Here is a 14,941-nt window from a genome sequence, read left to right on the forward strand (position 1 = left end):
GGCTTACGACCAGCTCTAACTCCCATGTTCCAGCAAACCGAAGCGAAACACTGTTTCTCAAAACTGCAGAGGAATACAAAATTAAATACTACAAAACAAAAATCAGACAGCAAGAAGAAACAATCTACCTCCTCCTAATGGTAAAATAATCTGAAAGGAGTTTAAAAATAAATGAACTAAAATTTTCATAACTATTATCTTTTCTGCCAAGTTTTAAGATGTCTTCAGGTGCCACAACTTGGGGACAGAAAGAATAAATATCAATGTATTAACTTCTAGAGTGATAATAAACAACAGGACCCATCTCAGATGGATGGATTTTTTTCCTACTGGAGCCAAAAAGCAAGCTGAACTCTATGTACAACAGACAGGCTCTACAACTAGAAGCATTTAAAAATAATAAGACTCCTCTCTCTGCCTTCTTCCAAAGAATAGAATATATATTTAACAGCACAAAAGAAGACACCACTCGAGCTTCCCCTTTAGCCAACAGGAAGAATTTCCACATATAAAAACTAAAAATTTAAACTTTCAAATCATTTGTGTTTTAAACATAATACAGACTTAAAAATTCTTTAACATTAACCCATAATCCCACCCCCAGCACAAAAATCAACCCCAAATCCAGACGTCACAGTTTTTTGTTCCTAAAAATCCCACAGCACTGAACTTGATCTTCACATCAAGCTGACAGCAAGTAAGAGGCCCATGACATGAGCAATCCCCGAGGGAAGAACGGAAGCACAGTCAATGCTGCAGCTCTTATCTACCTGGGCGGCACTGGTGCACCTCTGAGGTCAGGTCGGTGAGATTCGCCCCCACACTAGGGTCCCGGAAGGGTGAGCTGGCCGCTTCCCTCCTCTTCCCCCTCGAAGGATGTCCAATAAGCACCTGGGAATTGACTTTTCTTGGGAAAAGGGTGCTGGTAACAGCTGTCAGGGCCAAGGCAATAGTGAGAAGTTCAGTTCTCTGCTCTTTGGATGAACTGTGTAAAACATTTCTTTTAAAAGACACAATGTTAAAAATATTAAGAAAAATGTCTACAAAATCTGGAGGGCTGCCTTTTTCTCAAAGGGTAAAGCCTGTGGGGTGATGGGAAAGGAATCGAGGGCCCAGAACTACGACTCTGCAGCGAAAGATAGAGACGCCCTTGAAAATGTGTCCCATTCTTAAGACGTCTTGCCGAAGTAGCAAGAGCTGAGAGGGTGACTGTGTGAGCAGGAGCGAGAGGGCGCCAGCCCCTGCGGGGGAGGTTCCTACTGTGCGCCCCACCCTGTGCAAGAAGGTCAGGTTTTAGGGCAGTTGCCATAGGCCCCGGGGCATCAGGACTCTGCCTCTGAACCAGAGCTGCTTTCCCGACTAACTTCAATCTGGAGAGATGGTAAGTTATCTAACCGGCTCTTCTTTTGGCGAGACTGCTCTTTCTCCTTAATCAGAGCCCCCCACGCCCTCTGCAGCTCGGAGTCGTCTTCCTCAGCGCCAGGTGCCCTGTGATCCACTTTCTTCGTATTCTTTTCTTTGGTCTTGGGTGCAGATCCTAGGCGAGTCCATAAATTACCTGTTTGGATGAGATGGCATTTCACTTTCACAGTCAGCACTAAGAACCAGGGTGGTACTGAGGGGGCAGTGGCACTGCCAACACCTGCTGTGCAGGAAACGCCATCACAGTGCAGCCTTGGGTAGGTAAAATCTCATTTCCTGGGCCGCAGCCCCTGGCCTGCAAACAGAAGGGTCTGGACCCAGCAGGGGATTCTCACTGTGGGGGACAGGTCAGGTCCCTCCCTGTCACCAGACACATCAGAATCACCTGAGAGGCTGTTTCTTCCTACTCCTGCCCTTCCCTGCTGAGACACCACCCGGTGTGCCCATCCATTCTGCCAGGAGTAGGCCATTCCCAGCTCCTTTCCAGCTTCAACATTCTACAAACCGATGAGCCTACTATACTGTACCATTGCAGAAATCCTGCCCACCATCCATTACTTTTTGAAATATATTTCATGAAAATGAACCATAGAGAAATACGTGTTTAGAATTTGGTGGACAGCCACATTATAAGGCAATTAAAAGTTGTTTTTGTTTTTGTTTTCCAGACAAGGTCTTGCTCTGTTGCCCAGGCTGAAGTGCGGTGGTGCTGGCACCTACCACCACACCCGGCTAAGTTTTGTGTTTTTAGTAGAGACAGGGTTTCGCCATGTTGGTTAGGCTGGTCTCGGCCTCCCAAAGTGCTGGGATTACAGGTGTGAGCCACCGTGCTGGGCCTAAAGGTTTTATTTATAAAGTTTATAAAATGTGGCAAACAACTACGATAAAATGCTATGTGAAAAAAGTAGGACTTGTATGTGGACAAAGACCAGAATAGCTCACATGAAACTAAAAAGATTTGTGCCAAGCAGAAAGAACCAGGAGTATGCTATTTTTTCCTATGTTCTAAGCATTCCTTACTGTTGAGATGATGCTGATGCTGATACTGATGATAACTATAATGGAAAAGGAATAATCACTTATGTTTGTCATGGGCTGTTTCTTGCCTTCTGCTCCAATACACCCATTGTCCTCTGCTCTCACTGAATCCCCATTCCCATTGGTTTTAAGTGTTACCAACCTGATTTCTTCTCCCGAGTATCGGCGTAGAGGCCTTTAATATCTTGCCTGGGAACACCGAGCCTACTATGCACATCAGAAGAGGGCTCTCTCCGAACGACTGGGTTACTACTAAAAGCCTTTTCCGGAGAATATGGTCTTTTTCCTAATCGCTGGCGTATATCTGAAAAAAGAGAAAAATTGCACCAGTGACCATGTGTGTGCTTTATGCTCGGAACCAGCCGCCTGAGACCTCTACAGGATCTGGCACTAACCCCTGCCCCGCCCCCCAAGTGAGGACACAGGGCCTGACAATCAGGCTGCTACGCAGTCTTCCTTTGTAGTCAGTATGGATATCCCTAGGAAAATTCGGACATAGGGGCTGTCAGAGGAAAAATCCTCAACTGACTGCTCCAGAACTAAATTTCCGAAGAAACAACCATTTTTTTTTTTTAAAGCAGAATCAAGCAGACTAAATAATTTACAAAAGTTTCAGCAAACAAAAAATCCTGTGAGCTCTCGGAAAGCGGAAGGCACAATCTTTGAACATATAAGTAGTTTCCAATAAACGTATTACATTTACCCAGTAAATACAAAGAGATTGGAAAAAGCAAAGGATCCCTCAATCCCCCCAGAAATCTGCCTGTCCCCTGGGGTTCCCTCTCACAACGACAGCAACAACAGAAACACACTCATTGGCGAGGCCCTGTGCCGAGGTCTCCTCTCACTTCAGCTTCTCTCGGAGAGCAGCACCCTGGTCTCTCCGGTCACTGAGGCCTGAGCTCCTTTCCTCCAGCGCTTCCTAGCACTGAGTCTTCCTTCACAAGACTTCCTGTTCTTTATCCATTCTGTCCCCATCGACCTAGTTCAGGCTCGTTACTTTTTTAACCCTCTACCCCACCCCACTCCGCCCTCAAGTTATCTTTCTAAAACAGATATAAGATCAGGTTACTTCCCACGTAAAAAAAAATCAGGTTTGCCAACAGAGATCCTACCCTCTGCAAAGCCTGGCTCTAACGCTACTTTCACTGAGAAACCTTTCGCAATTTCCCTAGTAGATCTATGGTGGCTCTGCGTCTCCTCCAAAGGCTTCTAGCACTCCTAGCACCTAGCCCAGGGTCTGGCACATAGCAGATACGGCTGAAGACCTGCGGAATCAGTGTTTGAACATACAAATGATCTAGTTCAAACTCTTAACCATTCAGACAACCACCCAACTTAATTTCTATTATTCCTGGATATAAAGTATACCAGTGTCATAGAGTCAAATATGGTTGGCCCTCCTCATCCATGGGTTCCACATCTATAGATTCAACCAACTGCTGATTGAATATATTTGGGGAAAAAAAATAAGACACAACAGTACAGCAAAAAATAATACAAATTTTACAAAATACAGGATAAGAATTTATACTGTATTAGGTATTATAAATAATCTAGAGATGACTTAAAGTATATGAGAAGATGTGTGTAGGTTATATGCAGATAATATGTCACTTTATATGAGGGACTTAAGCATCAATGGATTTTGGTATCTGCAGATTTTGGTATCTGTAGGGGAGCGGGGAGGGGGTCCTAGAAGCAATCCCCCAGAGATACCAAGGAATAATTAATTATTTGAAATGAAAATATTTAAAGCTAGGTTTTCAGAAGTCTGATTATTTTTCATCTCCTGAATTTCCAACACCTAGCCCACAATTTAGACATGATGAACCAGCACAGCTAAATCAGTTTACAGATCGCACGTTTTACTCAGGAACCTATCTCTGCCCCAGTCTGCTTTCTGGAGCTCAGAATCCAGCCAGGAATCCAAGAGAAGAACAGTACCTGATTTAGTACTGCTGACTGGTGGCCGTGGACGGGAGTGCTGACGCTTCTCATCTAATAGATGTCGGACATCTGCAAATTTCTCAGGTGGTAATTTGTTACCAATTCGGTTTTTGATATTGCTTGAAGATACACTATCTGCCCTCATGGAGTTCCTTTAAAAAGGGGGTAGGATGGGGCACAGTTAACCAACTTCAACTGTGAGACAAGGCCCAAACAACAATCTCATACTTTGGAGGAAACAATTTAAGAAATCCAGTCTAATATGGCCAACATTCACTTACAAATCCATAAACTTATAATTATTTGCTTATGGAAACCATGATCTGCCCGCCCTAAAGAGACTGGTCCGAGTAAGCAGGTTTTCGAAGGTGGTTTCCACACGTGTATGTGCTATCACAGAGCACGTAACTACAAGTCCGGGACAAATGTTAAGTAGAGGCCTACAAAGGGATTGGGGCTTCCGCTCACACATGCTGTGATTTGGCTGTAGTCAACACACGGTATAGTCTACAGTCTCTCTCTTTAAAGGGCAGACTTCTCTTCTAAAGATATACCATGCTAGGTGCCAGTACCGTTCCGGCAGCATTCTCTACCAGAAAGTTCTCTGAAACTAAAAATGAGAATGTGGGGCTGGGCGCGGTGGCTCACGCCTGTAATCCCAGCACTTTGGGAGGCCAAGACGGGCAGATCACGAGGTCAGGAGATCGAGACCATCCTGGCTAACACGATGAAACCCCATCTCTACTAAAAATACAAAAAATTAGCTGGGCGTGGTGGCGGGCGCCTGTAGTCCCAGCTACATGGGAGGCTGAGGCAGGAGAATGGCGTGAACCTGGGAGGCGGAGCTTGCAGTGAGCCCAGATTGTGCCACTGCACTCCAGCCTGGGCGACAGAGCCAAACTCTATCTCAAAAAAAAAAAAAAAGTGAACAGGCCAGGCGCGGTGGCTCATGCCTGTAATCCCAGCACTTTGGGAGGCCAAGGCGGGTGGATCACGAGGTCAGGAGATCAAGACCATCCTGGCTAACACGATGAAACCTCATCTCTACTAAAAATACAAAAAATTAGCCGGGCGTGGTGGCGGGCGCCTGTAGTCCTAGCTACACGGGAGGCTGAGGCAGGAGAATGGTGTGAACTCAGGAGGCGGAGCTTGCAGTGAGCCGAGATGGCACCACTACACTCCAGCCTGGGCGACAGAATGAGACTCGTTTCAAAAAAAAAAAAGGAAAAAAAAACCCTTCTGGAAAAAAATAAAGCAATACTTACCATCTTTTTAAACATGTATATTGTTTGTGTAATAACTAGACTTTGAGGAATTTATTTAGTTAGTGCAATTGTAAGAAAATAGAAACCTAAAGTCCATCAAAAAGTAATTGGTTAAATAAATCATAATACTTTCAAACAACAGACTACATACAGTTGAAAAAAATAATGTCTACAATATGTTAAGTGAAAAATGCACAATGCAAAACTATAAATAGCATAACCTCATTTTTATAAAAAATACACTTTTATACAAATACATCTATAGTTTTTCCATGTGCCATATACACACACACACACACACACACACACAAATAGATGAAAGGTCATTCGCCAAATTGCTAACAGCAGTTACTGTGGGGAAAGAGTGGGAATACAGATGATTGTCACTGTCTAGGTTGTCTCTTGTTTTCATAACAAGACTCACTGCTTGTACAGAGGAAATATTGGATGCATTTATTAAACTCCTACAAGGGACTGAAATCAGAATAGATAAAAGATATAAAATTAGGAGGAATTAAGAAGTTATATTAGTATTTAAAATCAAATTTAAAGCTAGCATTGATAAAACAAAGTTTTACCTAATACTTTTCAACTGAGACTCCACTTCATCAGCATACATAGTCATTTTCATGCTTTTCTTTGGTGAAGGGGTGGAAATCATTTTGAGTTCTAGATCATAGTCCATTTCATCTGAGTCTGAGCTGCTGGCACTGGATCGTCTAGACGCACTCCGCTCCCGGGGCGGCTTGAGAGCCGGGAGCTCCTCGTGGTATTCTACCACCACTCTGTCATCTGCATCCATGTCCTGGTCTTCTTCCTCCTCTTCCTCTTCCTCCTCCTCCTCTTCCTCCTCTTCAATGGGTTCCTCGGGAACATTCACTAGCCCTGAAGAAATTAAACCAGAAAACATTAGGAAAAGCACTAAAATTAAGAAGTATGATTTTCCACTCTACATTGGTGACCTTTTTAAAAGGTGGGGTTCCCACCCCTGACATTTTATTGGAGCACTATCTATAACAGTGCCGAACGGACATTACTCTGATACTGCAACAGGAGGATGGCTAGGTAAAGTATGACACAGCAGCCTAATCAAATACCATAAAGTCATTTAAAACACAACTGACCCTTGTTATTCACAGATTTTGTATTTGCAAATTTGCCAAATTTATTTGTAACTCCAAAATGAATACTTGCAATGCTTCCATGGTCATTTGCTGGCACGCACAGTGTGGCAAAAAAATCTGAGTCACCAGGCACACACACTCCCAGCAGAGGTCAAACAAAGCAACACCTTGCCTTCCTGTTTTATCTCATGCTGTAAACAAGCGTCTGTTTCAGTCCGACTGACGAGTGCCGCATTTTTCACACTTGTGTGCCTGCTGCTGATGTCACTGCTTAAAATGGCCCTGAGTGTTGCGCTGAAGTGCTGCCTAGCGTTCCAAGATGCAAGAGGGCACTGATGTGCCTTGTGGAAAAATACCATGTCAGGTAAGGTGGGTTCAGGCATGAGTTATAGGGCTATTGGCCGTGAACTCAACGTTAACGAATCAACAATGTATCTTAAATAAGGTGTCTTTAAAGAGAAACATATGTAAAACAAGGTTACATATTATCAACTGACAAAAATGATGTGACCAGAGGCTATGTGCATTCAGTATTTGCTAATTCAGCATTCACAGTGACTTTAGAGAACATAAGCACCATGAATAATGAAAATGGAAAAATACGATAAACGAAAGAAGTAGAATGTAAAGTATATGTTCACAAGAGTTATACTACTTATTATGAAAATACACACATGGGAAAAATGTAAGATGAAATTAGTCATCATACAGGGTACTAGAAATAGGGGCAATTTGCTTTTTAATTTCCTTAATATGGAAATAAAAAGTGTATGATGAAAATATTTTAAAGTAACTAAAATTGGAAAAGTGTAACTGTGTAACAGAAAAGTATATGTGTTATTATTATTTTGAGACAAGGTCTTGCTCTGTCGCCCAGGTTGGAATACAGTGGCACAATCTTGGCTCACTACAGCCTTAACCTCCCAGGCTCAGGCAATCTCAGCCTCCCAGGTAGCTGGGACCACAGGCATGTGCCATCATGCCTGGTCTGGCTAATTTTTTAATTTTTTGTAAAGACAAGGTCTCACTATGTTGCCCAGGCTGGTTTCGAACTCCTGGTTTCAACTGATCCTCCTGCCTTGGCCTCCCAAAGTGCTGGGATTACAGGTGTGAGCCACTGTTCCCAGACTATGTGTATTATTAACATGTAGATCTCAAATACACAATTTTGTATATACACATTAAATAAAATGTCTAGACTTCATCCCTTTCTGTCCCCATTGCAATGATAAATGTGTGTGTATGTTATTTTGTATGCTGACTTGGCTAGTTCTATTAGGCATGTAGAAGATTCTACAGATTAGGCTCAAAACAAGAATAATTCTTTATAAAATATAAATAAAATGGTTCTTTTACAATAAGCACCAAAAAAAGGAGAAAGAAACCCAGGTCATGATATCCCACTTTTCTGAGGCATTCACATGCACAAACCAACACGCACAAAGCACTCAACACAGCAGCCTATTTTTAATACAGAAAAAGAACAATACAATCAGTTCATCTGATAGAATAATTTTAAAAATTGTTTTTGGCCAGGCACGGTGGCTCACGCCTGTAATCCCAGCACTTTGGGAGGCCGAAGTGGGTGGAACACAAGGTCAGGAGTTCAAGGCCAGCCTGGCCAACATGGCGAAACGCCCATCTCTACTAAAAATACAAAAGTTAGCTGGGCATGGTGGCGCGTGCCTGTAGTCCCAGCTACTCGGGAGGCTAAGGCAGGAGAACTGCTTGAATCCAGGAGGTAGAGGCTGCAGTGAGCCGAGATCAAGCCACTGCACTCCAGCCTGGGAGACAGAGCGAGACTCCATCTTAAAAAAAAAAAATTGTTTTCATGCAGCTGCTGATATTAACAGTAGAAAAATTAGGATCTTAAGGAAAGTTATGTTTTAATTTTTCCTATGTCACATTTTGCCTTTTTTGATAGAACAGCTTTTACAAAATCATTTGACCTCTTTGGGCAACTTAAAATTAATTGTGACTTGACTTACTTTCCTATATGTTGGCAGAGGGTGAGGGCAAGGAAGAGAGGATGATAAAGTTTGGAACCTTAAAAGATTGCATTAAGAATAAAAATATGATTTCAGGAGCCAAACATGTGTCTACCCAAGAGCTGAGCAGGCAACTACCAGAATGCCGATGTTTATACGACGTCAAGCCAACGTCATCCCCAATCAGGGCTCTCTTCTTGATCACGTCCCGCTGAATACGACGGGAATGATATCTTCGCTTCCTGCAAGAATGCCAAAATAAGCACACAATCAAAAACTAATAGGAAGGACCTTGAAATCCACTATTTCTTTTTTTTTTTTTTTTTGTGATGGAGTCTCGATCTGTCTCACAGGCTGAAGTGCAAAGGCACCGTCTCAGCTCACTGCAACCTTCGCCTCTTGGGTTCAAGCAATTCTCCTGCCTCAGCCTCCTGAGTAGGTGGCATTACAGGTGCCCACTACCATGCAAGACTAATTTTTGTATTTTTAGTAGAGATGGGGTTTCACCATGTTGGCCAGGCTGGTCTCAAACTCCTAACCTCAGGTGATCTGCTCGCCTCGTCCTCCCAAAGTGCTGGGATTATGGGCGTGAGCCACCGCGTCCGGCCTCACTAATTCATTTCAACTACATGTTGACACAATGTTAGGTACTAACACAGATATTTTAAATGTAACTAACTAAAACTCAGCATTCCCCATCATTTACCACATTTAAGAATCTTGAATTCTTCCCTCTTGTCTTCCTCCCAGTCTACACAGGGTTTAGACATTTCACCACAGAATGCCAACTGAAGGATTAAGAAAAACTTAAATACTATTGCATTTGAAGGTTTTGGGCTTACCATGAATTGCTAAGAATTCCTTTCATGCCTCCGTAATTTGGATTCCCATATTTCATGTAATACTGACTTCTTCTGGCTGCTCCAAGCTCCTTTTTGTCATCTACAAATGAATGACAATAATCACCTAGGATTTCCCGAGAGTACGAAGACAATGTTGAATTTTTTTTTTTAATGTTTTCCATAGCTGGAATCAGATCAGCGCAATTTGCCAACAAAAAGTAAAAATCCACTACCAACATTCACACTCTGAGTGCCCACTACAGCAATGCAGTGTAGAGGGGACAAAGCAAAATACAGAGATGAACAAGGTTGAAACTGCTGTTTTGGAGCCAAATGACTTAATGGAGAAAACAAAAATAAACAATACAAGATACAAGGTTCCAAGAGGCATAAAAGAGCTTTAGGTCATTACAGGTACTCAGGAATCAAAAAGGCTTTCTCAAAATGGTGGCATTTTTGCCACCCCATGAAAGATGATATTCACTTTGGAATAACATGCCAACAACACAGAATCAGGATTAAGGAAACAGACTATATATAATTCCATGTATTTGGTAAATCATTTTTTCCAGCTTATTGTGTTCCTCAGAATGGCTTAAAAATACAGCATAGTACTGTACATGTAGAATGTACTCAAATAGCCACTTAAATGAGTAAATGTGGTAAAGATCACATATGTCAAGTTGAAATGTCAGTTAACAGGAAAGAAAGGTGGTCAGTCATCATAAATTTTTGTCCAAAGCAGTAATACAAAGGCCTTCCACAGTTCTTGGACACTCTGACTGTAAAGAACAAACACCACTGTAAATATATCCAGTGCTGCAGGTAAACGTGACAACACAAACCAGTATGTATAGCCCCCAACCCCCAAACCCCTCAAACCATGCCCACCAGCTCCTTGGAGAAATGGCTGATTCCACATGTGGAGCAGGTAAGATGCAAAACGAGTCTGGAAAAGCAAGATGTTTTGCTGTGCCATAAAGAAAGAAAGGGGTTCTACCGGCCAAATCCAAGACAATTTGTAAATTAAAATACTGATATCAGGCCGGGTGAGGTGGCTCATGCCTGTAATCCCAGCACTTTGGGAAGCCGAGGCAGGCAGATCACAAGGTCAAGAGATCGAGGCCGGGCGCGGTGGCTCAAGCCTATGATCCCAGCACTTTGGGAGGCCGAGGAGGGTGGATCACGAGGTCAGGAAATCGAGACCACCCTGGCTAACACGGTGAAACCCCATCTCTACTAAAAATACAAAAAATTAGGCGGGCATGGTGGCAGGCGCCTGTAGTCTCAGCTACTCGGGAGGCTGAGGCAGGAGAATGGCATGAACCTGGGAGGTGGAGCTTGCAGTGAGCCGAGATCGCACCACTGCACTCCAGCCTGGGTGACAGAGCGAGACTCCGTCTCAAAAAAAAAAAAAAAAAAAGAGATCGAGACCACCCTGGCCCACAGGGTGAAACCCATCTGTACTAAAAATACAAAAATTAGCTGGGCATGGTGGCGTGCACCTGCAGTCCCAGCTACTAGGGAGGCCGAGACAGGAGAATTGCTTGAACCAAGGAGGCAGAGGTTGCAGTGAGCTGAGATCGCGCCACTGCACTCTGGCCTGGCAACAGAGCGAGACTCCATCTCAAAACAAACAAAAAAATAAATAAAATAAAATACTGATATTATTGGATGATAACCCACTGAATAAAGAAGCCAGGATTCTAAACTGAGGTAAATAAACAAACAAATACGTAAAAACAGAAAGCTCTTCCGCAGAGCACCTGTCTACTAGTAAAGAAATGATACAGTCAGAAAGGCATCAACAGATACTAAAGCTACTGCATGAAGCTCCGATGAGCAACAGCTATTTACATGATTTCAAAGTATCTGCCCACCAATTTTTTATTTTATTCATTTTTTAATTTTTAAAAATAGGGATGAGGTCTTGCTATGTTGCCCAGCCTGGTCTCGAACTCCTGGGCTCAAATGATCCTCCTGCCTCAGCCTCCCAAAGTGTTGCAATTACAGGCATGCGCCACTGTATCCGGCCAGCCCACCAATTTTTAAATCACAAATAGTAACTTTACAGTGGAAAAACCTAGTGATGATTATCTTAACCAAGTGAATAAAGTGAACGCCCCTAGGACTGGGACGAGTAAGTATCCCAGGCCTCCTGATGTGATGCCTTGAAATGACATGACATTGCTTCTGTGGTACGACTGTCTGAAATGCACAACCCAAATTCAACCACGAGGAATCATCAGACAAACCCAAACTGAGGGACATTCTATACAATAGTAAACCGATACTCTTGGAAAACATGGGAGGATAGAAGTAGTTCCAGCTTAAGGGGGACTAAGGAAACATTACATACTTACACACTCAGTCCTGGATGGATCCTAGACCTGGGGGCTGGGCGGGGAATATATAAAGGACATTATTGGAACAACTGACAAAATTTGAATATCGACTACGGATTAGGTAACAGTACTGTATTAATGTTAAATTTCTTGATTTTGATAAGTGTGCTATGTATAAGACAATGTTCTTGTTCTTTGGAATACATTTAGGGGTGATGGCTTTTGTCTTCAATTAACTCTCAAATGATCGAAAAAACCAATATGTGTATATGTGTATGCATATATACACATACACATTTTAAATGCCCATCAAAAGTCACTGTGTGTAAACAGTCTTATGAGAAGGGAATTAGAACTGAATGGTACATTGGCAATGTTCAGGAGGACGTTGCTGTAATAAATAAAGTTTCATTTTAAAGTTTTCATAATTCAGATGGTAACTGGCTGAAAACATATGGGGCAAACCAGTTTTAACAGAAAATAACTCACTTTAGCCAGAAGTCACAGAAATATACAAATAGTTAATATTCACTTTTAAAATCAGAAATTCCAACTCAGGTGGCAAACAATTATTTCATAAGCGCAGAATATTATAGTTAAAAAGGAACTTTGAGATTACTTGATCTAACTTCTATTCATAAAAGAAGGATGCCATTCCATAATAACTCATTTTGTGAAAATACGAAACAATACCAAATATCGTATTTACCTTTTGTAGCAAATCTCATGAATAACCTGTTTCCTTTAGCAAGTTTGTTAGCTGGACGAAGATCGTTTCTTAACAAAGACTCCTCTTCTACCTGAGACAACGTGTCCAACTTAAGAAAGAAGAGTATTTTTAATATAAAAATTAAAGTCCTTTTGATATTTATTCAGCAGTAAAGCTACGATCAAGAAAAGCATTCTACCTTTAATACTTGCAAGCATTACAGCACTAGTTCCTCTGTAGCATTTCTAACTCAGAGGTTTCCCCTGCCCACCTTGTCTAAAAGAACAGTCTCCATCATTCTCTATCCCCTACCCTTTAGTTTTCACAGCACTCATCGCCACCTGACACGGTATAAGGTATCTGTGCATCAGTGTATCCTCTGTACTCCCCACTAGAGTGCAGGCTCCAAGAGGGCCAGGACTTTGTTTGACTTGAAGCTATATCCCTAGCACTTAGAATACGGTATATAATAGGTACTCAGGAAATATTTTTTAAATGAATACATGCTAATATTTTTAACAATAGTACATAATCCATTAGGAAGTATGCCATTACTTGCTGTTTCTTCATTTTACCAATTAGATAACACTTCAAAGTATTTCTCAATAAAACTATTTTCTCTTTTGTAGAAGCATGAGTACTATTCTGAGATTTCAAGGTGAATCGTTACATCCACGCGAACTTAAAGGACAAGAGCCTGGTGCACCCTCAGAAGGTCTAACGGTGAAAGCTAGAGAGCCGGGCACGGTGGCTCAAGCCTGTAATCCCAGCACTTTGGGAGGCCGAGATAGGCAGATCACAAGGTCAGGAGATCGAGACCATCCTGGCTAACACGGTGAAACCCCGTCTCTACTAAAAAATACAAAAAACTAGCCGGGCGAGGTGGCGGGCGCCTGTAGTCCCAGCTACTCGGGAGGCTGAGGCAGGAGAATGGCGTGAACCCGGGAGGCGGAGCTTGCAGTGAGCTGAGATCCGGCCACTGCACTCCAGCCTGGGTGACAGAGCAAGACTCCGTCTCAAAAAAAAAGAAAGAAAGCTAGAGAAAAAAACACAACTAAGTCTTTAAGGCTTAAATTAAAAAGACAGTAAGCAATTTTTTACAGTAACCTTCCACCTGTCTTTCCACTGTTACTAACCTCCACATCACTGGAATTCTCATCTTCAACCTCTCCTTCTTCAGCTTCATCATCCTCTGAACTGTCCTCCTGCTTATCTAAAATGGAATGTGAAGGACAAGACGAAACAAGATAAAATATTTCATATAATGAGATACAAGATGAACTATCTCATATAATTTTAAAAGTCCAGTATTTTCTCCTATTTCCTGATGAGCTAAAGCATCATAGCTTAGTTCAGAAACGCTTGGTGATGAGATGCTATACAGAGCTCTGCTCAGAAACTCAAAGGCCCACAACAGGACTGTGTAAAGAAGGACTTTCAGACCCCAGTTCCCTCCTTTGTGTTCAGTTACCTTTTTTCCTTTTCTCGGCTGACTTGTCCTCACTGGCATCCCTGCTTCTTATCTTATCCTGGGCAGGCAGGGAGCTCATATTGATAAGTGCTCGTGTGGCTGTCATTTCATCCAGCCAAACTACATTACCTAAAATAAAATGTAAAATAAGACATTACATGGCTTTGCAAATGGTAAAAGCTTCTTGAGAGCAGATTCTGCATCGCATTCATCACTATAGCCCCATCTAGCAACAGATTATCATCAGTAACTATACAAACCAACTAATGAAGAGAAACATAGGCCAGGCATGGTGACTCAAGCCTGTAATCCCAGTACTTTGGGAGGGTGAGGCAGGAGATTTGCTTGAAGGGAGATCATCCTGGGCAACATAGTGACACCCTGTCTCTACAAAAAATAGAAAAATTAGCTGGGTATGGTGGCATGAGCCTGTAGTCCAGGTGCTTGGGAGGCTGAGGTGGGAGGATGGATTGAGTCCAGGATATTGAGGCTGCAGTGTGCTGAAGTCACACCACTGCACTCCAGCCTGGGTAACAGGGTGAGGCTTTGTCTCAAAAGAAATGAGAAGTTAAAAATAAATAAAAAAGAAAGAAAGAAAGAGAGAGAGACGGAAGGAAGGAAGGAAGGGAGGGAGGGAGGGAGGGAAAGAGAGAGATGAAAGAAAGAGAAAGAAAGAAGAAAGAAAGAAAGAAAAAAGAAAGAAAGAAAGAAAGAAAGAAAGAAAGAAAGAAAGAAAGAAAGAAAGAAAGAAAGAAAGAAAGAAAGAGGGAGGGAGGGAGGAAGAGAA

The 14,941-nt window shown here is 42.4% G+C and overlaps 1 protein-coding gene across 1 annotated transcript in view; it reads right to left on the reverse strand.

Moving 5' to 3' along the window:
• Positions 1 to 422: 422 nt before the first annotated feature.
• The window catches only part of LOC105539978 (chromosome unknown open reading frame, human C17orf85), a 45,647-nt gene continuing 31,128 nt past the window's right edge, over positions 423 to 14,941 (reverse strand). Inside the window, exons 7-16 of the mRNA XM_011980455.1 lie at positions 14,155 to 14,283; positions 13,820 to 13,896; positions 12,684 to 12,792; positions 9,630 to 9,729; positions 8,926 to 9,029; positions 6,254 to 6,560; positions 4,408 to 4,562; positions 2,603 to 2,764; positions 1,396 to 1,558; positions 423 to 932 (exon numbers count right to left, since the gene is read on the reverse strand). Coding sequence (XP_011835845.1) covers positions 824 to 932; positions 1,396 to 1,558; positions 2,603 to 2,764; positions 4,408 to 4,562; positions 6,254 to 6,560; positions 8,926 to 9,029; positions 9,630 to 9,729; positions 12,684 to 12,792; positions 13,820 to 13,896; positions 14,155 to 14,283 — 1,415 coding nt within the window. The 3' untranslated portion in view covers positions 423 to 823. The remainder of the gene's footprint in view (positions 933 to 1,395; positions 1,559 to 2,602; positions 2,765 to 4,407; positions 4,563 to 6,253; positions 6,561 to 8,925; positions 9,030 to 9,629; positions 9,730 to 12,683; positions 12,793 to 13,819; positions 13,897 to 14,154; positions 14,284 to 14,941) is intronic.

Source organism: Mandrillus leucophaeus, unplaced genomic scaffold, assembly GCF_000951045.1.
Source record: "Mandrillus leucophaeus isolate KB7577 unplaced genomic scaffold, Mleu.le_1.0 Scaffold212, whole genome shotgun sequence".
NCBI classification, from domain to species: domain Eukaryota; kingdom Metazoa; phylum Chordata; class Mammalia; order Primates; family Cercopithecidae; genus Mandrillus; species Mandrillus leucophaeus.